At 37.5% G+C, this 26,991-nt stretch overlaps 3 protein-coding genes across 4 annotated transcripts; 2 read left to right on the forward strand and 1 right to left on the reverse strand.

Moving 5' to 3' along the window:
* Positions 1–20,047: 20,047 nt before the first annotated feature.
* LOC6558362 lies at positions 20,048–21,566 on the forward strand. Of its 2 annotated transcripts, none has more exons than XM_032737021.2 (4): positions 20,048–20,302; positions 20,353–20,846; positions 20,900–21,021; positions 21,086–21,566. In XM_032737021.2, the coding sequence occupies exons 1-4, from the start codon at positions 20,057–20,059 to the stop codon at positions 21,466–21,468; spliced, it is 1,245 nt and encodes a 414-aa protein (XP_032592912.1). In that variant the 5' UTR covers positions 20,048–20,056; the 3' UTR covers positions 21,469–21,566. The 2 variants fall into 2 exon arrangements, with proteins under 2 accessions (XP_032592912.1, XP_001985178.1); XM_001985142.3 differs by having other exon boundaries at positions 20,049–20,302; positions 20,365–20,846.
* Positions 21,567–21,703: 137 nt separating this feature from the next.
* LOC6558370 lies at positions 21,704–23,050 on the forward strand. Its single transcript, XM_001985141.3, has one exon. The coding sequence runs from the start codon at positions 21,719–21,721 to the stop codon at positions 22,682–22,684; it is 966 nt and encodes a 321-aa protein (XP_001985177.2). The 5' UTR covers positions 21,704–21,718; the 3' UTR covers positions 22,685–23,050.
* Positions 23,051–23,812: 762 nt separating this feature from the next.
* LOC6558373 (Y-box-binding protein 1) lies at positions 23,813–26,952 on the reverse strand. Its single transcript, XM_001985140.3, has 4 exons — positions 26,446–26,952; positions 24,903–25,658; positions 24,711–24,811; positions 23,813–24,173 (listed from the first exon to the last, which is right to left on the reverse strand). The coding sequence occupies exons 1-4, from the start codon at positions 26,591–26,593 to the stop codon at positions 24,126–24,128; spliced, it is 1,053 nt and encodes a 350-aa protein (XP_001985176.2). The 5' UTR covers positions 26,594–26,952; the 3' UTR covers positions 23,813–24,125.
* Positions 26,953–26,991: the final 39 nt, after the last annotated feature.

Genomic DNA, 26,991 nt, shown 5'->3' on the forward strand with positions numbered 1-26,991 from the left:
TCTCAAGCAGCGGAATACAAAATAATCGGACATTTCAAAAACGCAAACTTTTATTTTTATATTCGAAACCGTAGACGAAACCCCGATTTTATTAGCCAACGCGTATTTTCATAATATATATATATATATCTAAAATAGGTTTCTTCTTTTTGGAATGTGTTTCTTCTTTCTCGAGAGTGGAAATTAATATGATATCATTAATAATCATTAAAATTCCAGAGCTATCTTTTTGGTACAACCAGCATCACCTTCACATCCTGCTTCATGCCACATTTCTTATCCAGGCAACAGCAAAACGGGAGTCATTTATTACAACTTTAGTTAAGGTTGATTTTGTTCAAAAAATTACTCGTAATGTGGCACAATAATTTCATATTTCTCTTTGGAGCGATAATAAATATGTGCACATCGGGGATAATAACACCCCAGGCCATATCGCTAGTCCCACTGGGCGTGTGTGTAGTGGATGGATCAAGAGTCGCATCTTGACCCACATATCAGGCAAGTATGTGAGACGAAGCCACCAGGCGACTGACCAACTCCCCAAATAAAATGAAACTTGAAAAATACGTTGCGGAATGGCAAAAAGAAAATCACCAAAGCTGTGTCACTGACTGACATAAGCGGAGCGTGTTGCCAAAAAGGAAACCAGTCGAGAGTTTTATGATGGGAACCGTCGACAGCAAAAAAAAAACCAAAAAGAGCAACAACAAACATTTTAAAAAATCGAAAAAACCGTGTTGACGTCCGCCGCAGAAGCAATTAGGCGACTCTTATCAACGTCGCCATGTTCAGTCTCGTTTTCAGTTTCGCAAATATATCTTAGCGACCTACTACTGTACATATTGTACGTAAGTGCGTCTGGCCAACTTTAATATGCAAAAGTCTTCAGTTATCTCAAATGACCGAATATTATCGACTCTTTTTCTTTCTCTTGCAAAAGTGTAGTTTTTACCCTTTAAGTAATTGGATATGTTTCTCATCGATCTTTAGCTGTTTTTAGTGACTCTTTAAGCCAAACCGTAGTTTAAGCTTTCAAGTCTTCCCAAAAATACTGTAATTTTAAATCGAATATTTTGGACTCTTCTCTTTCACAAATTGAGTTTTTACCCTGCATAAGTATCTTTAAGTGTTGGTATCTTTTTGTATGTGCTTCTCATAGATTGTTAACTGTCTCACTAAAACCAAGCAGTAAATTCAGCTTAAAGTTTTATAGTTATTAAATATTTATAGCCACACTGATGGCAAAACAATAAAACTCCTTTTTAAAATAGTATTGCAAAAGGAATATGTAACGTATAAAATCCATAAATTGGATCGAATATTGTGAATTATTTTAATCTAATAGTTAACTCTTTATTCTAGTAGTCTTAGTGCGTTTTTACATATGTTTCTCATCGGTATATTTAGTAGTAATTTAGTTTAAGCTTTAAAGCCTCTCCCGATTGCCGTTGGTTTTATAGTTTTTTAACATTTACAACCACATTGATCGGAAAACAATAAAACCCCTCTTAAGGATAGAGCAAGGAAAGGCGAAAAAAGCGATGCAAAAGTAAGGCATAACATATAAAAAAACATAAACTGTGCATTTTGCCTTTAAACGACCTTCGCCATTTCTCATTGGCTTTAAAAGTATTTCGCTGTTGTTGTTTTCCTCTTCAACATTGTATAAAGCTTGTGTAAATTGTTGTTGTTGTTCTTGCCACGGATGCATAAAACATGTTACTGATCGTTCGCTCCGGAGTCGCCTTCGCCTTCGCCTTCACCATTTGCCTTCAGGTAAACGTAAACAGCAACTTCTTTGCGTGCTCATCCGATTGGCAACGTTTCCGTCAACCCAGGCCCCTAAACAGTCCCAAGAAACTTGGCAACAGCGCGCCTCAAGTGGCGTGATCTCTGCCCATATGTGTTAGCTTGTGTGTGTGTGTGTGTGTGCGTGAAGTGGAGTCGACCATTTGAAGGTCGCACAATGTTTTATTTTTTATTTTATTTTTTTTGGAGGGGGCCTGCGTGAGAGGCTGGTCGCAAACTGGGCACAGAATGCGCGCCAAAAATGATAAGTTGAAGTTGTATTTGTAGTTGTATCTGTATCTATAGCCGTAACTGTAGCTTGAGCTGTATATCCAAAGTTGCGTTCAATTTTCAGTTGCACCTTAATGAGCGTCAAAGATTTATGGCAAGGTGTTTGTATCAAATCTAAATTTGGGCTTAATGATTTACGACCTTAAAAGCGCTCCCAGCATATTCAAAATATTTATCTATTGATCGATGTTCTAACCTTGCTTGAGCAGTTTTCACAAGAAATTTTGAGAAACTCAACCGAATAGGTTGAAAAGCTGCAAATTATTATATTTTATACTTTTTGGCAGATTAATACATATGTATATATTATAATACTTAAATGGGAAGTAAACAGCTTGGCAGTTTTCTGCCTTAATGGTATTTTTCATTTGAATTTGAAAATAATTCTCAAAATTTAGAAATACAAATTAAAATTACAAATTAAATTGAATTAATTAATATATAATTATATATAAAATGCTTGAAAGAGAAACTTAATAATTAAGAGAGAGAATAAGAGAAATGAAAAATCATAATAAAAGTCTTGAAGCTAGTCCAAAATATGGCAACTAAAGAATATTTCAATTATATCATAAAAGTGCATAGTTATGGGTATGTAAATATCACCATAAATATACAGTTTAAAAGTGGATAATCCAATTATGTCACTTTGACATTCAATTGTGCATTTCTTAAACGCATACTCAATGCACAGACAAAACACTTTGTACACTTAAGAATCGCTTGGTATTTATTAGCTTAAAGTGGCAAATGATATGCGTGTGATTGGAATTCATCGAATGCAAACTGACGCCTTTGCACTTGGTTGCCACATTTGACAAGCGAGTGGAAAAAAAAAACGTGATTCGAGTGGTTGTTGTTTTTGTTGTTACTGTTGTTGCTGTTGACTGCTGCCTCCTCCTGAAGCGATTGAAGGCGTATCTGGTTTCGCCTTCGCTTTTCAACTGCAATCATTTTCACTTGAGTTCAGTTCAGTTCAGTTACACAGCCAAAGTCGCGCTTGTCAATTTGCATCCACAGCGATTGATAAAGACGAGCGTCAACTTGGCGCTCTCAACAAATTTATGGCCAAAGCCGCAGGCGAAGAGGCGGCAATAGAGCCAGAGGCAGAGGTAGAAACAGTGGCAAAGGCAGTGACAGTGGCAGTGGCAGTGTAGACCATGGCCATTCGCTTAGCCCACATAAACTATAGTTGAATATAAATATATGTATATATATATATATGGGAAGACTCAGTTTGTTAATCAAATTGCGTACAACTTTTAACACCTTCAGAGCGAGCCCTTCATTAACGAGTAGCGATGGACTACGTGCTCGTGTCACAGATATGGTATAATATCGTATAATATAATATAGTCAAACATAAAAATCAATTCAACACATATTATAGGGGAATATCTTAAAAGTGCTACCGTCTGATTCCACTTTCGACCAATTTAAATTCCCATCTTAAGCCATATAATCTAAAGTTTATTGTTTTTCTATTAATACTCGTCGTTAAAATTTATAGTTTTTTAATACACAATATACTCACGCTTTCATCTCTAGTTAAACATGTTGATTCATTTATCCAAGTACATATATCGAGCATTTGTTAATAGGCCAAAACAATTTGATATGCCAGACTTTTAATATTCAAATGAATTGCATTTTGCGTGTGTGGTGTTTGGTGTTGATTGTTTTTATACATTTCCAAGGCTTTACTGCTAGTAATGTTAATTGTTTAGGTTACTAAGTGAATTTAACTGTTATTTGTTTATGTAATTGAGCATTTACACGTGTTTTTTTTCGGTCATTCAAGTTTTTGCTTGGCATCTCTTGACCTCCGTTTACATTTAGGGTCCCAAAAAAGAGACCAAGACTTAATTCGGTTAAATAAATTGCGTAGCTCTGGTTAATGATAAAATGAGCATTTCACAGGGTCAAATTGTGTACAGAAAATACTTGAAACGATTTGTTCTTGAAAATAAGATGTGTAGGCAGATTTGTTGTAAGTGCTTGACTACGATTTTATTTACAAAAATAATTGGATTGAAGCAGAAAGTATGGGGTTGGAGGCGTCTTGCGTTGCAACAAACATCACGACAAAATTATAATACTTATTGCAAGTTATGCAATTAATCAATCTGTTGCCAAATGAGGAATTCGATTTAACTTGATTGATTTTCAAATATGTCTAAGAAATACAATTTGCACATAGTTTATTTATTCAGTGATTGTTTTCGTGACTTGACCAATGCAAATTAACAACTAAATGCACGTTTTTCACAAAGTTTTTATGTTTGACATTTACAAGTTTTGTTTTTTTGTATTTTTACCAGAAATATAAATTAAATAAATTGTAAAGCATTAAATTATTAATTATTTGTATACTTAAAACTTGAATACAGTGCTTGGATCTGTGTCAGCAAGTTCTTGGCTATTAAAATCCATGTGTTTGGTTGACTCAGCCTTGAGCTCTGTGTGGAGTTGGTGTGTGTGCAACACAAAGCTGTTCATTCATTCAATAACTGAAGATAGCACATAGATCGAGAATATATGCTATTTATATGCTATATATATATATATATATATATATATGTCTGTATATACAGGAAGTGCAGCGTATGGCAGCATTTAAAATGCTGCTTTTGCTTCTGCTTCTGTTACTGTTGTTTTTTGTGCAAACAAATGTATCTGAAGGCACACATTGAGGCATGCTGCCAGATGATTTAGTAGGCGTTGCAACATGCGCCATATGCATGCAGCATGCCCCATGCCCATACAGAGCTCACACACAACCACTTAAAATTTAAAAGGCTGCCACAAAAACAACACAACAACTCAAACAAACACAACAAACACAACAAGCACATACGAATACAGCTCAACTTTTTTGCCTTGATGCGCAGCGAACTTTTTCGCGCCTGCTTTCAATCGTTGCTTAAGGTTTCCTTCTGGTGTGGGCAGTTGCCTCTTACATCCCCCGCCCCCCTCCCTGCTCCTGCCCCTCACATTACGTTCAGCCTCATTGGGGGCAACGCATGCGCAAATTGTGCGCTGGCTGCTCTTGCAATAAATTCATAAAAATCATTAAGCAGACTTTAAAAATCCAACTTTGCACACATCTGCACAACAGGGGACAGGGTAAGTAGATCCAGGGAGCACTGGGTAAAGGGGGCTACAAGGGATAACTGGAAAGCTGATGCGGCAAGATGTCGCATTAATTTCAAGCTTAACCGCAGCATTTTGAATGTATATCTATAAATGGTAAAAAGTATCTTAAGCACACAGCAAACTCATAAATTGAGCAGAGAACTGAGGCGAGAGAGCTTAATGCAGTCGGGATCATATTGATGCAACCAGGTGCAGCATGCAGCAATGTGTTGCAAGCATGTTAGAATTCCAAGCAATAAGACGATGACGATGACATTTATTTATTGTTTATGGTCAGCCAAGCATGCATGACATGTGATAAAGGATTTAATTGCTTCACACAACGTTCTGTCGATGAAAGCATTTGAAGGATGGAAATATGAATACAAAGAATTTGAAAATAACAAAGTTACAGTCTTGAAACACGCAAGAATGCTTAAGTGGCGAGAAAACTCGACTAGAAGATACATTGCACACAGCTCTTAAATATATAGTAGGCTTGCCGATATGGTTTTGCTCAATATGAAACTATGTCTGGGCTAGCAAACTATGCGTTTCTTATTTGCACAGTTGATTAACAGCAGATGAGGGTATATTATATATCAATTGGATTATGTGTTTTCAATCGTATCTTTTAATGCTATCGAAAATCGATTTGTATGGAAATACGCCTAGCGTGGTCAGTTATCGATAAAAAGAATTAAAGTTGATCTGCGCGTGCTAAGCGAGAATTTGTATACAAAATTTGAAGTCTCTAGCTCTTATAGTCACTGAGAAAGACTTATTCAAGAATATATATAACCTTATGGGGTCAGATATGCTGTTACGCCCTTTTGCACAACTTCATTACACCCTCTTTCGCATTTGTAATGGGTTCAGAGTATAATTAATAGCTTAAGCAAAGAAAGCATGAATAAATATTCAGAATTAATTAATATTTTTCTATGGTCATTTTCGAATTAATGGATCTATCAAATGTTATAGAGATCACCAAAGATTCATAAGTCTTAAGTCGAGATAAATATGTATTTGTAGCCGCCTTAAGGCCAAAAGAGCAACAACAGCAAAAAAAACAGCGCTCGCGAAAAGTAATCAAAAAATTTTGCATGCTGCGCATGAAGTCGAAAAAGACACAACAAATGACACCACAAAACTGAAACTGAACCGAACCGAAACGAAAACAAAAATTATTTTAATTTTATGCTACGTCTTGAGCATGTTGAAATACTCTTACAAAAAGTTATATTACTTTAACGAATAAACTAAAAAATGTCAGTATTTACAACAGAGTTAAGAGTTTGCACAGATTCTACATGTAAATATATATCTCGTAATACTTAAGGCAAGTCAAACTCGAAAAAGATAGTGTATATAAGTTTCGTTTTAATTTTTCATAATCTGAGGATCATCTTTTAGCGCTTCTGAGGCGTCAACAGTATTTTGTGTATAAAAGTTGACAGACCAAATAAACGAAGAATTCAGTGTAGGGTGTGGCAAATATGCGCAGCTTGCAGATACAGATACAGATACAGATACAAGATACAAGCTATAGAGTTATGCATACATAAATAGTATATATATATAATATATATGTATGTATGGGCATATGAGAAATTTATGCGACATTCGCATTGGAAATTAACAACAGACTGCTTCAGATGAATGTTGACACTTGTTGGCTTGTTGCATGCCCCCCGCTTAACTCATTAGAATTGCCAAAGGCGTCTCAAGGTTAAACCCAAAGGGGGACTTCAACTTCAAGGCTTGAGCTAAACCCCACTAAAACTTGTTGATTTTTTTCTAAATATATTTTTCTTTTATTTCTTTTCTTTGCTTAAGCCTTGCATGCAGGCAAGGAAGAAAACAGTATGAAACAAAAGCGAATCTCATTGTTCATAAATCTTTGCATCAACACACACACAGACACACAAAGAACTTGAACTTATCGACATGTCTATATCTCAGTTTATACCCTGAAACAATTGAACATGGTTAAAAAGGGTATAATGAAGTTGTGCAAAAATATGCATCAGGCACAGGGAAGCAACTCTGACACCACAAAGTATTAATATTCCTGATCAACATTAAAACCAGACTCGATTAAGCCATGTCTAAATTCTCGTTTTTAGACAGATTAAGTATATGCAATTTTATCGATAACTGGCCTCGTTTTGCAAATTTCGATACAAATCGATTTCCTATAGAAATAAATTATACAATATTTAGCATTCGAATTAACATATAATATAACTCGGCTTATTGTTATTCAAAAATATCATTAAAATCGTAAAAGAAACACAGATTTTGTTAACCTAAACTCATTTTAACTCGCAGATTTACTTGGAGTACTCGCAGATTTATATTCTATTACTCTTAACCCTGTTGAAACTGACTCTTTTCCATTAATTTCACAGTTTTTGCATTGGATGTGCAAGACCCCGATTAACTTATCTATGCTGCTCTCTTCGCTTTCCCGCTTAGTTGTTTTTGTCTAATGCCCAATGCTAATCCGCTCGAGTCATAACACGCATTAGTCAAACTATCTTCTCTCTCTCTCTCTTTATCTGACTGGTTAACATTACACCACTTAGGCTAAGCCCGACTTTATGCCGACTCTTGCCACTGGCTCTAACTGGCTCTCTTCGTTGCCTCGACTCTCCTCCTCATGGACCGCATGTGGTGTTTGTTGTGCACACACACAAACACACACACCACTATCGCGGATTTCTCCGCGTGTTCTGGCGAATGTTTGCCATTTGACAACAGCAGCCGATCTGTGTTTTCTCCATATCTCGATGCTGCTGATCTTTGGTTTCGGGTGCCCCGACCAACATAAAAACATATCTATTATTTATACCAGTTCAGCACCACTGCCAGAGATGCTCTGCCAGTTTTCGGTTTTCGGTTTTCCGTTTTCACACTTTCCATATGCCTGCTGGCGATGGAAGTGTGCGGCTGATGTAGCAATTAAAATTAATTTGTTTGTCTTGTTTTGTGTCAAAACCCATGAAAATACATCATAATAATAATATTGTTGAAAGTATTAAGGAGCGGTCTTTGCGGCTTTTTTGTGTGGCACATGTAGAAATTAATGTGGGAATCTACTAATAATAGTTTGTACTAGTTTTAACGCGGTTTACGTACAGCGTAGGAAAAGTCTTTTAACAGAAATCAATTAAAATGGAACTACATTAAGAATATTTGATTTAGTGAGTTGACTCGCTTACACTTTTAAGCCAAGTATATAGTAACTTTATGTATGATATATATAAATTAATAAAATATCCAACAAGTCGAGAGAGCTAATCTTAATCTAATAATCTTAAGCCAGTTTTTAGACACATAGTAGTCGTGCTGATATTATTTTGTACAACATGTGTTTTGTTTAAAAAATCCGTGTTTCTTATATGATTTTAATGAAATCCTTACTGTTCATCAACATTGTGTCTAGCTGTATTATGTATCAATTAGAATTGGTCTATATCTTCACAATTAAGTCTTTCATTGATCTGATAATCTTTCAACTGAACTAACAATTTTTTTTTCTTTCTCAGCTTGGCAATTGTAAACATGCAAAACCCAAAGACAGAACAATTAAACAAACAGTACTTTGATCATTTCCATGTACTTAAATTCCAGCTGTCATTCATTTAGTCTTAGAGCTGTCCATAGACTTCAATTTCCGACACAAGACCTTCAGAGATCTCTGTAACTGGTTATTAGCTATATGCGCACTGAACTCGACTCGACTCAACTCAACTCAAATCGAGTAGCTCTCTTGAGAGTTGCTGCAAAATGTAAACCTTTTCGCTTGGCTCTGGTCGATTTTGATTGAAAGACAAATAAGCTGCCGTTTCACAGAGAAGAAAAAAAATAATCAACTGGGGGATGGGATTGAAATTGAAAATCCACTCGGCGACGATGACAGTGGCGACATTAACAACAACAAAAACAACAACAACAACACAACAACAACAACAAAAGCATCGAATCACAAAGCGCATAAATCATTGACGTAGACAGAAATGCAAATCTTTGCAGATTAATACAAAAACAATACCGTATAAATAAGCATCAAGCCACTCAACTCGACGCGACTCGACTCGACTCGAGGTAGCTAAAAAAAATAAAATTGAAAACCTAAACCTGTCAAATCCGACGCTATCGTACAGATAAGACCCGTCATCGAGTCCAGCGTCTATCGTCTATCGTCTATCGCCTGGATTGCGACCCGCTCGCATCTGAATGAGTGGAATGAGTGCGTTTCAAACTGTTTGGTATTTATATTGAAATTTGTTTTAATTAAATGCCAATCGATGTACGTAATTGCGGCACATTAGGCAAAACTAACTTAACGTACAACTAAAATGCCAGACGTTAGTATTATCGGCTTTAATTGAAATCGAAGCTGACATTAATTGACTAAGCCGATAAGCTGCCTGTTGAAAGTCGTTTTCAAGTATGCATCTATGTATCTGTAGGCCGGAGCTACTGTCAGATACTGTGTATCTGACTGTTTTGCATGATTGTCGATTGTAGTAGCCACATACTGAATGTATGAAAAACACATAATAAATCAAGCAAAACAAACTGTTTGATGTTAAGACTGTTAAATACTACTTAAAATGTTCTACACATTCTTAGAATAATAAAAATGTTCATAATTATGAAAAGTATTAGTAAAATAAAAAGTAATTACGTACAATATTTGTATAATCAGACACAGTTCCATTAACATTTTTGTATATTTCGCAAAAACAAACAAATGTGTATAAAACCTGTTGATGGAATTTAATAACAAAAAAATTATATATGCAGCTGTCGTTAATTTTCAAAGCAAAAATGTTCATAACAATAAGCAAAATAGCCAGAAAGTGCTTTGTTATTAGAATCGATAATTATAATAATTACAGTAATTGCTTTTATTATTATTGTTGTGGTTTTGTTTTCGTTTTTGTTTTTGATGCAGTCCATATGCTCAATGATCGCCACGAATGGGAGACCTTCAAACTTCAAATTGGCCAACTTGCAGTGTTGGCCATTAGTTTTTGGCATAACAGCTCAACAGTTAAGGCCACCAAAATGTGATTTTAGCATTTGCATTTCAAGAAATTGTTGGCAATTGAAGGCTATCAATTGCCGTTGGTGGGGACAGGAAATTAACTGAATAACAATATATATTTTCGTTATGGTAATTATAGTCAACTTTGTTGATCTAAGCTTCAAAAGTCAGGTTCAACTTGAGATCACCGAGCAAACGAAAACAACAACAATAAATGTTGGCAAAGGTCAACAATGTGAATTGTCTTCAGGTAAAGTTTGTACTATGGGGCGTTGCTGAATACTTAATGATCACCTTAGGCCCACATGACCACCGAGTGCCGTAATTAAAGGTTAAGGTCATGCAAGTTTTAGATATATGTGTTGAATTGAGTATGTTTAAATATGCGTACATATTAAATGAGTGTCTTTAGTATGAAGTTAAAATTGTAAATGAACTAAAACCAAAATAAACTATTTGTAGAAGCAAGTTAAAGCCAACATAAAAAATACCTATTTTAATACAAATTCAATCATGTACTATTTATCTGTATCTATCTCTATCTGTATCTATCTATCACACACTCTCTCTCTCTCTCTCTACTCCTATTTCCATCTCTCTCGTTGCAGGCTCTCCTTTGATCTTAATCAAAATGCCGTCAATAATCAAGTGTTTCATAGATCCCACACACATGCAAATATTTGTTCAATTTAATTAATAATCGTTTCGTGCTGCATGGCAAATTAATAAAAAAAAAAATATTGTAATTAATTGGCAAACTGGCATATTGAACAGTGCACTTTACGGCTGACAACATTTTATATTGCTGTGCATATTTAGATGCAAATCGTTGTCGCCAACGTGCAAATAGTCTATCAAATAATGCCACCGGGCAGGTATTATCGGAGTCAATGTGTGTGTGAGTGGGTTGCAATTAGAAGGTCGCTTGTGTGCGGTCTATAAATTCAAAATTGTTAATAAGCTGCCTTTTGAATGGAGCGTGTTAGGCTCGACTTTGCTGCCATTTGTAGAACAATTGAACAATGCAATGGATTCTGCATAAATTATGATATTTTAGAGAAGATTAAATTCTAAATTAGATTCTTATAATGCAAATTTATTGGCAATTAAAAATGTAGAAACACACGACATTTGATGGAAGCTTCTATAAAAATTCTTTAAAAAAGACACTTGGAAACGCTTACCAAATTTTCCGCTGCCAAAACTTAAACGATTTTTAAGTTCAATACAGTTTTGGCATCTAGATTAAAACTGCTTTCAAATTTAGAAAGACAATTTTTAGTTGGCATTCATGGAATAATTCAAGTCACTCGGCAACAATTTTGTGGCGTGATGCATATCTTATTTTAAGAGTGCTTCATCATTTAAAGGATGGTATTAAAATTATCTCAGCATGCGATCGTAGCGTGCAATTAGAAAATTTATCGATTCTCAAATAGTTGCTGTTCATGTAAAAAAAAATCTATCATCTGCCACTCTCTATCTCTCTCTCTCTCTCTCTCTCTCTCTCTTTTACTCTGTCTCCGGCTCTGTCTGTCTATCTGTATGCATGCAACATTTCATGCAAGCATTCTCAAACCTGAGTTCGTGCTTTTGGCCAGATGCACTCATTAATGCATAATTGTACACAATTAACTGGCGAAGGGGACGACGTGGGGTGGGCGGGGCACGGGGCGAGGGGGATTTTTGCTGATGGCGATGCTGGAAATGGCCAATCAATGGGAATTGCAACAATTTGCCCAGTTTGCGCCCAAAAAACCGCAGACAACTTCAAGCTAGATACAAACTTTGATTTGTAATCGATAGCTGTGAGTACAAATATGTACTTGTATACAAGTATGTATATATATATGTGTGTGTGTGTGTGTGTGTGTGTGGTAAGTGGTAAGTGAGCCGCACGCAACAAGTACTTGGTATTTGCTCTGGTTTTCTTTTCATGTCGCCACAAAATAAAACGCGTGAGCGATTTTTCTCGCAACTTTGTTTGTTTAAACTTTTAACGCTTTTCAGCTTGACTTGATTTTGGGGCGTTCAACAACAAAAACAACAACAGCAACAGTAACAACAAGAGCAACGACAACAACAACAGCAACTGCAACAACAAACATGACAACTACAACAACAGTGAGAGCAACTGCAACAACGACGTTGAACTCGTTTTCCCACGTTGGAAATTCTTCAATTTGCATGCCACAAATGCGCAATCACAACTGACACCTTTTCAGATGGCGATAGATACACACACACACACACACATACACACACACATACACACACACGTACCACACTCACTTCAGATACTTGAATTTGTGTCGATACTTGACTCAAAAGTCGAGTATTTCCAACACTGATTGCTCATTTTGTGTCTTTCACATTGGTAAGTTATTTTCTGTACATTTCACAATTATTTTTAAAAGTTAATTCGAGTTGTTTTTTCTAAGATCTGTTTTTATTCATTTTCGCCAGAAATGTACCAGTTTGCAACCCAGTTTTTTATTTAATTTCTTACAACATCGGTGAAATCAAAATTTGTACACAGGTTTAATTATCCCACGTTCCCAAAACAAAAACTGTCCAAATCATTGAATAACTACACAAAAAAATGTACAAAATCATTAAGAAAACAACTGAAAAAATGTATTCCATAGACATGCCCTTAACCGTAGCCAAAATAAAGTTGGCGAATATGGTACAAATACTATAAATAAAAAGTACGTGACAATAGTTTAACAAACAACAAATCATTGTGAGAAAGCGAATAAAATAAACAAAACACAAAAAATAACAAAACTCTGACAACAAATTGACACGAATTTTATTCTTTTGCAAAAACTTTGAGCGAGGAATTTCTTGTATTCAGTTCAGTTCTATGAATGGGAAAATAGTTTTTAACGCATGTGAGGAATTTGGTAGAATTAAAATTACTATAAATTAACTAAAGCAAGCTTAAATTATTACCAAAAAATTTAATTTGAATAAATACAAATATATAATTTTTAAAAAGAGCTGTAAAATAAACTGTAAACTTAGACTCGTTCTATCATTATTTTTTTATATTAAACATAATTTCATAATTATTTTCATCTGGCAACGTCTTAAAAAAAATGTATCACGTGCTGCTCTTTCCGGTCGCAACCAAATCCGTGTCAAAGATTTTTTTCAAAGTCAACAGACGAAACCGGATCCATAACACTTGGATATTTAAAGCAAATTTTTGTTTAGTTTTCTTTTAATTTTATACAAATTTAGAGGCGCTACTTAATTACAGCGACTGAGTTTTTGTTGGCAATGTGGATGGAGAGATCAGATCTAAGCCTGGCCAAAAGATATGTTAACTGTGAGTTCAGTCAACTCGGCAAATACATTAAGCCACAGACAAACACCAAACACCAGCTGCCAAGCCAAAAAACACAAAAAAAAAACCAACAGAAACAACGACAACAACCAACTCCAACATATCACTGACATTATGATAAATGCGACTCGACTCATTAAATCAAGCCACACAGTTTTTTTTTTTGCCTGTTGTTTTTTTTTCACTATAACTATTATTATTATTATTATTATTTGAGCTGTGAGTGAGAGTGACCATGAATATATTTAAGCACTTTTGTCGTGTGGCATTAAACAAAAATGATTTATTATAATTAGTCTCGTCAGAGTCTTCTCTATCATAATTATGTTGTACGTTTACCGATGCCATTTGCGGTTAGTCTCTCAATACTTGTGGAAATATGTTTATTTGCGTATCCCAAGTATAAGATTTATTATTATCTGTGCTGAATATGGACGGAAAATGATTGTTAATGGTTTTTTTTTTTTATTTCTGTGGGATTTTTGCAAACAAACTGTGGCATTGGACACAATGCTCATGAATAGAGATTAATTTAGTGACTAGTTCTCTAAAACTAGTTTATGGGACTTTAGATCATTTGCAAAAATAATTGGATTATTGTTGTAGATCATTAAGACGGTTATTTTAAAACTGAATCTAGCTTTATTAACTCTTTCAGCAGATAAACGTTAATAATTGATTAATTGAGATCATTAGGGTATATTTATGGTATGTCTAAGGAATTCCGGGGATTTACAGGTTAATTTTTATAGCCTGAAGCCATTCAAAATGGAAATTGTTCAAAAATATGCAACAGACAGATATATATATTCCTGATCAGCATTAAGAGCCGAGTCGGCTTGGCTAAATTAGTTTGTCTGTTCATTATTGTTATTATTCTGCAACTGCACAAATTTCATTGAGATCAGAGCTGGAGACAAGGTATCTGCTAGTCGAGCTGTCTCGATTAGAACACTCTGTTCGTGTTTATTCTGATTCGCTCTAAAGTTTAACTGCTCTAAGCAACGTCTAACAAATAGACAGCATTTTGCACGAAACACATTTTGATTGCTGGACGCATAACGTTTACAAGAATGCATTCAGCAGTATAATTAATGCGTCCATAGTGGACACAATTTATGTCATTTGTAAGCGAATTGGAGACGCAGACGGCAGATGGACAACAAGCTGAAACTGCAACTCCAAGTCGACTCGTCTGTCAATTTGATTTATCAGTTGCAACATGTGGCATGTGCATGCTAAACTATATATGTGCCACAAAACACACAGACAGCATGGCCAGGCATTGCATAACTGGGCAATAACAATATATACCGTTAATGAGCATACTAACACGTATGAGGTCGAAAGAGAGAGATGGAAAGAGAAAGAGAAAGAGAGAGATAGAGAGACGGAGAAAGAGAAGAAGCGACACAGAAGAAGAGAGCAGACAAGACCCAGAAGCACGAAGAAATGTGCATATTAAGATAAGAATGTAATTTTCAGACTCCATCTACGTCCCCAACTCCGTCTCAAACTCACCATCTCCATCTCCGTCTCCAACTGCAACGCAGCACCAAGCTCGACAGTGGCCGTCAAAAGTTGGCGGCCAAGGAATGCCAACAGTTTCAGTTTCGGGCATGTAGCACCATGTTACATGCAACATACATGGTACAACATGCACTCGACTTGCAACTGGTTCGTACACCGGGGGGAGGCAATGGATTCTAGGCTTTGTCTGAGTCGTCAGTCTGGTTATTTTGATTTTTTCTCTTTTTTTTCGCCTTAAGCTCTGAAATGGGTCAATTTAGTGACAAGCGATACAATGTCGCCTCACAGTTGCAACTACCTCTTAGATGGCACATAACAATCTTGGTTAATGATCGATTTTCTTTTAGATGGGATGGCTGCGTAGTTTTTAACAAGAGAATCTTAAATATTTAATTTTGTGCTTTCAGTAAAAGATTAGCAGTGAATCATTAACAGTGAATCACTAAAATTTGCAGAACTAACTATTGGATAAAATCACGGAAATATAGCTTTAATCTAAAAATATAATGTAAACATATTGCGAGATTCAAATGCGCATTTTTTACATGTCGTTACTCATTTTATCAAAATAATACACCCACAAAATACAAAAATAAATAAACCGGATATAGCATTGCACTTGGATCACTTGGCTGTAATCAAGTGGCATTTTCGAGGGCAATATCAGTTGGCATTGAAGTGCTCTGCTCTGATCCGGTTGCACTGGGCGTGGGTGCATACAACAATGTTGCGGCAACGTTCTATGCCATAAAGGAAAAATGGAAATTCGGGGGAAAAGTAAGAGGCGGAAACTTCAAGGCGTCAATAAATTAGAGCAAAATGGTCGAGCCCAGAAATTCAGTGTCTCACTTATCAATCGAACAATTATTGTTAGCTGAAAAGGTTTTCAAGCGACCCACTCGCAATTGGCCAACACGCAAACTGAACTAGTCACGAAACCCTGACTAGACCTGGCCCACAAATTTTGGGCCAACTTCGCAATCGCCAAAGTAGAAGAAAAAAACGCCTTTGCTTATTAACACAACCCACTTAAATGCTCGTGCCGCAATTCAATAATAAATGCAACAAAGTAACCGAAAAGAAAGGTTAGCCAAGCGAATAAATGCAAAACGATTTTTGACAAATTGAGAGTCAAAATGTTAATAATACTAATATATTAGCAACGGTACATTGCAGCAACTTTCAATCTAAACTTTCGACTTAAACGAATGCCAAACCGATCATGTAAATACGTTACTAGATGTAAAAAATAAAAAATAAAAATAAAAATATAAAAAAAAACTTTATCATTACCAGTGTTTATTAGCACTGTTCAAGGTGAAAAAGAAGAATATGTTTGGCATACTTTGCATTGATTTTGTTGGCTAGGTCAGGTTCATTTCTGTACAGTGTGACAAAGTCAACAGAACAAGTTAAGATTCCATATGAAAAATAAAATTAACTTCCATATGTATATATATATATATATACACATAAGTATTAAACTTACCAATCGTAAATCCTGCACAGCGTCGATATCTTAACTAAAATCCAAATAACTAACTTTCTTCGCACTCTGGCAAAAATGCACTTTAGCAAAAAGCGTCAATAACCAATTTTTATTTTGCTATAGGCCACCTTTTATGGAGCTTGTTGATGGGCAATTGAAATGTTGCTTATTTATAAAAATAACACACACACACAGCTAAAGTTAGCGCAATTTTTAATAGACCATAAATATTTTTTATAGATTTGCAAAGAGCTTCAAAGTCACACCAGAAAACGATATAAAAAACGTAGTGCAGAAAAACATGCCACGACGGAAAGCGCGTCAAAAACGAACGAGCCTAAAACGGCGACTGAACCTGAACCGGAGCTCAGCTTCGAACTTTGAGAGCCTCACACATACACACACACATATTTATATATATGTAAATATATATATATATATTTATACATATATACATATACGCTCTCTTGCTCTCCCGCTCTCTCTTGTGTATGTGTGGGAGTGCAAAACCAGTTTGTTTGAGTTTAACTGCCTGCCACATGTGGCAAATGTGTGTTTGCTTGTTGCGTTTGTTCGATCGGTCACTCCACCACCCCTTTCCCCTCCCCCTCCCCTACTCTATCTTCTCTCTTTCGCTTGGCTTGCGATCACTTGATCCGTCTCTGCCACTCTCTCTCTCTCTCTCTCTCGCTGCACGTTTTATGCTGCGTTGCCAGCAACTTTTAAATTAAAAGCCAACGGCTTCGTCGTCGTCGTCGTCGTTGATATTGTTTTTTATTTTTTTTTTTTTTTAATTTTTTCTCTTTTTTTGTTATTCTCTTTCTTCTGCTGCTTTGTTTGTCACATAATCAAAACAAACGCGCTTTTCGATCACGATGCGTTCTTTGTTTTTGTTATTGTTTTGACTTCTGGTTGGTTTTTCTTCTAGCTCTGCTCTCGCTCTCTCTCTCTCTCTCTCTCTCTCTCTCTCTGTCTCTCTCTCGTGTTTCTTCGTTACTCGCACATTGCACATTGTGCTTGGCTCCGCCGCAGCTCATTAACTTTTTACAGCTACCGTTTCTTCTACATACTACTTTGTATTTATGTGTGTGTGTGTCTGTAATTAATTTGATGGCACCGGAATTGTAAGAAGCCGCCAAGAAAAACCCACAAAGCAAACTCCAGCTAAAAAGTTACCGGTTAATTCCGAGGCTGTCGTAAATTGCCTCGCGTCAAATCAAATTAGTTTCAGAGTTCAATCTGTTCAAACATCCCCGAGAGCCTTCGGAGCCGAATTGAATCTTTATTAGTTATCTCTTTTGTTTTTTATTCCCCCAAGTTGACCTTTTGAAAAGCTATGCTCAACTTAATGATTTTCACAATTAGATCTGTGCACTAAGATAACAGCTAACAAATTATTGCTTTTATGTAAACATACAGTTTGTCAATGTTAAAGTTAGTGAGTCTTCTTATATTATTTTTTAATTAGTCTTAAGAACTCAACTTAAAGTAGAAAAATAAGAAGAATGAAATAAAAGTGAATAATAATAATATATGTACATTTTTTTTGCAAAGAAATGAGAAAAGTTGAATTGTTTTGCAGTGTTTGAATACTTTCTTGAAAAACAATTTGAATGTGTGTACAATAAAAGGAAATTATTTATGATGATATAACTGAAAAGATGCTAAACGTTTTAGCAGAGAGACTAGAACTATAAATAAATATAATTATAAATAGTAATAATATACAAATAAATGTTTGCTTCGCTACACAGCACTAATGCCAGGAAGTTCTTTCGAAACGTATTGCGTGCTGCTCACGTGACACGAGTTCGAGCACGAAAACAACGCCAGCACAAAGCAAATGCAGGATCCTAACTGCATCTACCCATAACACACCCAGCTCAAAAAGCAGAAAGCAGTTAAATTAAAGCACAAGCGTTGCTTGCGACCCACGTCAAAAGGGACATGGCAAACAGACAGACAGACAGACAGACGTATAAATGCAATTGAGAGGCATGGATGCCTATTGCATACATACACATACACATACACAAACACATATGTATACAAATACACACATGTTTGCATGCACGTATGTGCGTGTATATATTCAAGATGTCAGCAGCGACAGACGGCAGACGTGGCAAAGCTTTTGGCTGAGCCAGACGAGTCAGAGACGCATCTTGACAACCTGCAATCAAGCGCCAGCAGGCAGGCGAGGCAGCAGCATGTTGCATGCTACAAGCAGTCGCGTAGGCAACAAACGTCATGGCGACATTTGTGGCGAGGCTTTAACTTAAATTATGCAGCAAACATATAAGGTCTCGCCAGTGTGCCATAATGATGCCAATGCATGGTCCATAATCAAGTTGCCTCAACAATTGCAACTGCAACATGGCCATGGTCGTTGCTGTCATTGTAATTACATGTGTGTATGTATATACATATATATATATATATATGTGTGTGTGTGTATGCCCCCGAAAGCAACAGTCAAACGAACTGTCGAAAAAAAAACAATGAAAAACGGACATCAACCACAAGAAACAATTAAGCTTTGCTGCAGCAATAAGCTAAGGAGCACACACACACTCGCATTAGTTTTGATAGGTAAATTGGAACTAAAAACTACCAATTTGAGTCAACAGCTGGATTCAAATAAACCACGTGCCGAGGCACGAAGCACTTTGCACCTGTGGCTGGCCACACATAAAATTTAATTATCGATTAAGCGACAATTTAAGTGCCAAAGTTTTTGGCCAGAACCCTGCGAAGCACGAGCCAAAACTACAACCTTTGCAGCCGGCTTTTATCCAGAGGGGGAATATACAACAGCAAACAGAGTCAAAGATCAGGGGCTCTTCGTAAAGAAAAAAAAAGAAAGAAAAAAACCGGTTGCAGAGTGCTGCTCCCACAGGCAATGCATAATTTAGCTTGCATGTCGACGACGTCGGAGAAGACTTGAGAAGTTGTTCAAATAAAAAAAATACAAGCGAGCCATGGGGCTCAGCTTTTCAATTTTGTGTAAGATGGCACAGCGCTCCCATTAGACGTAATCGTGCCGCAATTGTCGTTGATTGTTGTCGTTTCTTCCCCTCCCCCTTCACAGCTGTCTCAAAATGCAGCTGATTAGATAAAATGCGTGCGAATCTTCAATTGTAGATCTCGTCAATTTATTTAGATCAACACAACTAGATATGTTTGTAGTTGCTTGACTTGCTTCACATTTGCAAACAAAATTCTCTTTCTCTACAAATTGAAAAGTGAGTTTTGAAATTTAAATCTCGCGCCAAACAATGTATATCGAACCAGAACCAGTATGGCTTCTCAAATGTTATCGAAGCACTGTGCGCACTGTGCTGTAAAGTAAGAAACGAGAGCAAGCAGCTGTTTGCTTTTTAATAAATAAACATAAATAATAATGAAACCAACCAAGGGACAAAAATCAGCCCAATGCTATCGCATTAGCAATGGCAATAAGAAACTAATGGTGACCGGCAAAGGACGACTCTCCGTCTCACACAACCCGATACACAAACGATGCATTCAAACAAAATTGTCGAAACGCGTTCAGCGAAAGAATTCGCCGCCAGAAACTATGGATGAATGCCCCGAAGATGATCTGTCCCCATTCCATGACATGGAGTTCACTGCGAACGCAGATGAGGTATGCTAACCATACACACATATATATCATATATCAATTTCAATGGTAAGCTCTCATTACAGCCGGAGCAGGATGACAGTCAGAATCGTGTTCTGAATTCATTGAAATCCAAATTGCGACCGCTTTTCCAATTGTTCTCGGAGGATTCGTGTTCACCCACAAAGCCGACAGGAACTCTCGAACCGCTCCAACCTGACAAACCACAAATTATATACAAAAATATTTGTCTATCCTCGTCGGATGAATCATCGTCACTGCATGAAGAATGCAATTTATCCTCCACGGATATCGATGTTCGTCGTAGTCGTATTAAGTCCATGGATGCCGCGGAAGTAGCATCCAATTGCCCAGGACTAAATAGATTCGAATGGTCGCCAAAATCAACCAATATATTGCTGGATTTGTGGGAAAAGAATTTGAGAGATATTCGCGGCACGAGAAAAAATTCGCAAATTCACAAAGAAATGGCGCAAGAAATGATTGATTATGGGCCAAGCCACCGGGAAATTAAACATAAAATGGACAACATGTCCAGAAAATACAGGCAAGTAAGAACAAACAGAAAAAAATGATATATATTTATTAAATATTTTGTAGGTTGGAAGCACAAAAGATTAAAAGTGGAACTGCGACGAATTGGCGATATTTCAAAAGAGTCCAGTTGCTTTTAATTGGAACACCTTCTGTTGACTTTGAAGAGATAATATTTGAAAATACGGGTTTGTATTCGTTTCGCTTGCATTCAAACACATAGAAATTCATTTTCATAATTGCCCAATGCAGATTCGACGACATTTTTCAATGCGGACACCAGTGATGAAAGCAGACAGTTCAACGAGAATAATCTGCCAAAGTTGCCACAAAGAGAACCAACGCCCATAGAAGAAGTGACACAAGCAGAAGAAGACGAGGAGGAACAGGAGGAGGAAGTATTGGAGGAACCCGGACAACATATTGAGGAAATGAAAGATCATCCGTCTCCGCACCGAGTGAAATACAAAACGCATGTGAAAACGGAGCCAAAAGTTGATCAAATGCTACAAATTGAGGAGGAAAAATTGCTGGTGGAAAAGCAAAAACTTCGGGTCATGCAACACATATCCAGAGAACTAGCATCGATTGGCAAAACGCTAGTTGAACTACTGCGAAATGCAAAGAAAAAATAAAATACCCTTCCAGTTTTCATCCAAGTCGAAAAGGGTCGATTTCTTTAATGTTGCTTAAGCCAATGACAGTGTCAAATAAATACCAATGATGCTCATTATTTCCATTTAAATTAAAAAAAAAAGTGCTTGAAATGTCCTGCGTCCTTGAGTTGGCGCCAATGCAAATTCAGGTCTGTTGGTATTTTTCGTAAATTTATTGATTTTGGGTATTTTTGCGTTACGCAAATGCGGTCACACTGCCTCGCACGCTATGGCAAATGCAGGAAAACAAATGATGTATATTTTAAATGTGCCCGAAGAGGAGGCCAAATGCACCGAATCCCAGTTGGATATATTACTGAAAATCCACGATGGCCAATATCGCCTCGTGAAGAAGAACAAACGCAGCTCCGTGTGGAATGTGTACCGTGAAATTGCACGACCCGATGGCACCAAGCTCAAGTGGAGATATTACTGCCTGGGCTGTAAGCGGGTAATGCAATCCACTGGAGGTACCACGTCCAATCTGCGCATCCACAAGTGCCATGTACGCTACCTGAAGCAGCACGGCAAGGACGATGAGTTGCCCAAATACCAACGGATAGCCAGTCGCCACACAATGCAACGAATGCCAGCAACAAATACAGCGAACAGAAGACAAACTCAAACCTACGACGAGGATAGCGATGAACCAGAGGCGGAAGCGGCAGAAGAGGAGGAAGACTATGAGGAGAGTGAGTTGAGTGGCCGAGCCGGCCAAACGGCATATGTGTCAATTCAGCAGTTGGAGCATATGGATGCATCAGCGGAAATCTCATTCAATGCAGCTCCCAATGAGCCGAGGCCACTTTTAAAGCTCTTCTCCGAGGACGAATCGTGGTCACCCGAAACAATCGAGGAGCAACAGACGCTAACTCAGCAACAGCCACATTCGCATCAGCAACAACAGTCACATCAGCAGCAGGCGGCTATTGTGGAAATCGATCCTGCGACGGAGGATAGCTCGCAGGACTTTAGCAAGGAGACAATTCACCCCAATCCCACGCACACCATGCAAATCGATGCAAGCGCCTTGTCGGAGGCGGAGAGCTATGCACGCGCGTGGGCCCACACATTTCTCAAGCTGAGCGAGGATCAGAAATTCTATGCAAAGCGTTCGATTGATGAGCTCCTCGTTTTGGGCCGTTTGGAGCGATTGAATATCTCAACAGTTACATCACTGACGACCAATTTATAGAAAGTCGCCAGCGATTGATATTAATTTTAATAATTTATATATCACATAATCAGCCCCACAATTAAAAATGTAATGTATTAAAGTTTGATCTAAGCTCGCTTTTCAACACTGAATTAGACATTAAAAAAAAACCTAACCTTAGTCGAAAAACAACTGATAAAATCCAAGTGTTTCGTTATCGTCAAAACATAGTTTCTTATCAGCATTTCTGTCAATATTTGTTTAAGAAATCTGTAATTGGAAAAAACATTCGCTAATAAATTAAAAGTAAGCAATGCTCAAAATATCAGAAAGGTTTCTTATTTGTCTGAAAAATGTAGACTGTTATATGAAATGTATATGTATAATAAACTGCATTTTTTTGTATATTTTTCAATTTTTTTATTTTTTCCAATATATTTTTTTTTTTAGTTTTTTTTTTGTTTGTAATGTTTTCTTTGTTGCATTTTGCATTTTGTATATACTTTCTTTGCTGTGAATTACAAGGTGTTCTTTTGTCATCTGCTTTTTTTCTTGTTGCTTGATGTTCGCGAACGTTTACATTTTTCTTTGCTGTGGGGCGGGGGCGGGGCCATTCTTATTATTATTATTATTATTCTCGCGCCTGTTCTTCTGTTGATTTTTTGTTTTTTGCTTGTTTTCTCTGCTCGGTTTGTGTTTATTACGGGTTAACTGTGACTTTCAGTATTTGAGAGCTTACGTATTTTAGATGCAGCTTTCGAGGGCCTATCAATGAGTGTATATTCTGTCTGTCTGACCGTATGTGTGTGTGTGTGTGTTTTTGTAGCATAAATTAAAATGCATGTTTAATGTTATGTTATTTGGATCAACATCGTCGAATACGAAACTCTTAAAATTGAAATCTGCTAAAAAAGCACAACAAAACTTTTGTGTAAAATTACAAATTCATAAATAATAATCAAGCTAATTGTATCGTATATAATATATACATATATATATAATATAATTTTTTCCATTTTGTGAGTGTCTTAGGCTTGTATTATTATATTCAAGTTTATTATTTGCATTTACTGAATTTATGGTACAATTTCAAATTTTCTGTTGCCATGCACTAAATATATATATATATATATATATATATATATATATACAAATATAAATTTAATGTGAATTTGAACAATCTCTATACTTTTAATATTCTTTTTTTTTATAGTTCATAAATTTTACATTTTCGTTTTCCTGTCGCTTTTTCCCAGACGAAAAAACCAAACAAAACAAAAAAACAACAAAAAAACACGGCGACCCCATTTACAAATTTTACATGGACGTATTTTCCATTTTCTTCTGATTGTTGTAGTTGTTGTTGATGATGATGATGTTGTTGTTGTTTTTGCTACGGCATCTGTTACTGTTGATTCTGATGCTGCTCTGCTTGTTGTAGTTACTGATGTTTAACTGTTTTGTTTAAATGATTGTTTTTCTATGCGGTGCTTTCAGTTGTTGTATTTTGCAGTTCTTGAGCGCCATTCTATGAGGGATTGAATTGGACATTTTGTCAAAAAACAAAAAAAAATTGAAATAATAATGAAAAGAAAAACAAAACGAATTAAACACAAATTAAAAATCAAATCTGTTTGCTTAAGTGGTGGTGGTGGTTAAGGGTTAGGTGTTAATGACAAATGCAATTCGTTGCACGCTGTATGTTGCATGTTCGTTAAATGTTACGTGTAACAGTTAAATTAGCGCAGGGCTTCTACATGCGTATGTATAAGAATTGTTAACAACCAAAGCCTCTCAATGTTAACTAATTATGTGTGTATGAATTTGGGTGTGTTGAGTGTGTTTTTTTTTCCTTTTGTTAGTTTGTTGTGGTTAATTATTGTGGGGAGCATACTCTTCAATGCGTTTTTTCGTTAGTTTTTGTGTTGTTTGCCGCCACCGAAAGCCAAGTTGTTATTATTGTTGTTGTTGCAGGGCTGCTAGTTGTTGTTGATGATGTATTGGTTGTTGTTTTTGTTGTTAACGGGTTGGTGATTTGTTTTTGGTTTGGCTTCTAGTTGATTACCTGCTGTGGCTGCTGCTCCATGCCACCTCCAGGTCCATTGGGCTTACGATTCTGACGACGCGGACGGAACGGCTGACGTGGCGGTCCCTGGCCGCCCTGAACTAAACAGCAGCGGGAAGAAACGAAATTATTATTAATATTTTATTATTTTTCAAGTTTTTCTATTTTTGAATCCATTTGATGATGACTTACTGTACTCGCCGCCATCACGACGCGGCGGTGGGCCGTTGCGTCGGAAGAATCGTCGCTGGGGTCCACCAACACCGCCACCGCGACGTGGCTGTCCATCGCCGCCACGCTGACCACCGTCCGAGTTGGGATCATGGACGCCGGGCTCGGCGCTTCCATCGCCACCACCCAGGACACGACGTGTCTGGCGCGGATAGTAATTGTTGTAGCGACGCTGGCCAGGACCAGCACCGGGTGGACCGCCTGGGCCGCCGCCGCCGCCACGTGGTGCACCACCGCGTGGACCGCCGGGAGGACCACCAGGGCCGCCGCCGCCGGGTCCGCGACGATAATTTTGACGTGGCTGGCGTTGTCCCGACTGCTGCATCTGCTGTCCATCGAGCTGCTGCTGTCCATCGAGCTGCTGTTGTTGCTGCTGATGCTGAGGCGCCATTTCATCAACATCATCGCCCTCCTGCTTGCGACGATTCTTCTTCATCCAGGGTCGGAAGTTGCGACGCTTATCAGCGGCGAATTGACTGCCACGCACCGGCTCACCGGACGGGCCAGTCACATTGGCCGCTTCGTTGCCCTTCTCGCCGATGACCACATCAAACTCGACCAGTTCACCATCGCCTACTGAGCGCACCGCTTTCTTGGGATTGTTGCGCGCTATGGCGCTCTGGTGCACAAAGACATCCTCTTTAGTGTCGTTGCGATTGATGAAGCCGTAGCCGCTCTTCACGTTGAACCATTTAACGGTACCGGTGACTTTAGTAGCTGCAACAATTAAATTAAAATCAAATCAAATATCAATATGTGAGGTTAGAAACGAATAACAAACATATTGTAATCGATATCGATAAATTACAATTACAAGAAACAAAATCTGGTAACACCTCAACACTCAAACCAAATAGAGCAAATGTGCAACGAGCACTTATGTTATGAAATATAACTTGTATTTACTAATGAAATATTACGAAATTTATTCAATTCAAACGTAGCTGTCTCACATGACTTAAAAGTTCTGCTGGATGCTGGTCGCTGTTGCCTAAGGAGTGTATACAAATAAAGTTATCAAAACAATGAACACACACACACATGCACACGCTTACAAGTCACTCTCTCTTTTAGGTAAATGAGAGTGCGCGCAGAGAGAGCGAGCAATAGAGAGACAGAGTTAGTGTCTAACAAATTGGGTTGCCAGCATTTTGTTCGTATATCAGCTCATATTGTGGGGGCCGCGACGGTGGGGGTTGTCTGTGCCACCGGCAAAAAAAAAGTAGAATTTTCATCGTTTTCGTTTCCTACGCCGCTTTTCTCATGCGGCAGCCGGCGAATGTGTTAATATGTATGTATGCGGCATACAAAATGGCGTCGCGCGTATATTTTAAGACACGCACACACACACACATAAGCACGCACATTTTTTCATGTACACACACACGTACATACATACGTATGTATATCGTTTGCCGTTCCTTTCTCATTGCTATTTTGGTAGCCAGCAATCGGCGCCATGTGTTTTGCATGAATGAAAATGCAAATTGATTTGACAGCTTACCAATCAGTTCCTTTGGTGGCTGCGCCAACTTGCCCTGCGCCTGAAGCACCTCATCCTCGAGTTCTTCCTGGGACAGCGATTGCTGCTGCTGCTGTTCAATGGGTAGCTGCTGCTGGTTTTCCGAGTCTGCCATCTTTTTTAGTTGCATTCGTTGTTCTTCCACTTCAACTTCCTCAAAACGCGCACACACACACCACCTACAACACACACACACACTGCTGCTGCTACCGACGAGCTTCCAAAAATAAAAGCAAGAATAAATAAAGTACGCTCTTCTCCTTCGGATCTTTTTTCTTTTGTGGTCGAAGGGCTTGTGTTTTTGGTTGCTTGGTGTTGGTAATTAGTGCGGTTTGAGTTGTGGCACTCTTTCAACTACCACTTTGATGTTATTTTTTGAGTGTGATGTTAAAACACTCACTCGCAGGGATTTTTTGGCGATTCTATTTTGTTCGCAAGCACAGGAAGTGAAACATGGCAGATATGGCAAGTGTTGTACAATTTTCAATTGATCTGACACACGGTTGCTTCGGTCATCGCAATATATTT

The sequence above is a fragment of the Drosophila grimshawi genome, unplaced genomic scaffold, assembly GCF_018153295.1.
Source record: "Drosophila grimshawi isolate 15287-2541.00 unplaced genomic scaffold, ASM1815329v1 contig_44, whole genome shotgun sequence".
NCBI classification, from domain to species: domain Eukaryota; kingdom Metazoa; phylum Arthropoda; class Insecta; order Diptera; family Drosophilidae; genus Drosophila; species Drosophila grimshawi.

What these genes read in the sequence shown, in the direction of transcription:
- LOC6558373 (XM_001985140.3), bottom strand. Translation starts at nt 26,593, where the DNA reads ATGCAACTAAAAAAGATGGCAGACTCGGAAAACCAGCAGCAGCTACCC. An exon ending in GCCACCAAAGGAACTGATTG is followed by an intron (nt 25,659 to 26,445) that starts GTAAGCTGTCAA and finishes TAATTGTTGCAG; the next exon opens with CTACTAAAGTCACCGGTACC. An exon ending in TCGTGATGGCGGCGAGTACA is followed by an intron (nt 24,812 to 24,902) that starts GTAAGTCATCAT and finishes GCTGCTGTTTAG; the next exon opens with TTCAGGGCGGCCAGGGACCG.
- LOC6558362 (XM_032737021.2), top strand. Translation starts at nt 20,057, where the DNA reads ATGAAACCAACCAAGGGACAAAAATCAGCCCAATGCTATCGCATTAGC. An exon ending in TCACTGCGAACGCAGATGAG is followed by an intron (nt 20,303 to 20,352) that starts GTATGCTAACCA and finishes TTCAATGGTAAG; the next exon opens with CTCTCATTACAGCCGGAGCA. An exon ending in AACATGTCCAGAAAATACAG is followed by an intron (nt 20,847 to 20,899) that starts GCAAGTAAGAAC and finishes AATATTTTGTAG; the next exon opens with GTTGGAAGCACAAAAGATTA.
- LOC6558370 (XM_001985141.3), top strand. Translation starts at nt 21,719, where the DNA reads ATGGCAAATGCAGGAAAACAAATGATGTATATTTTAAATGTGCCCGAA.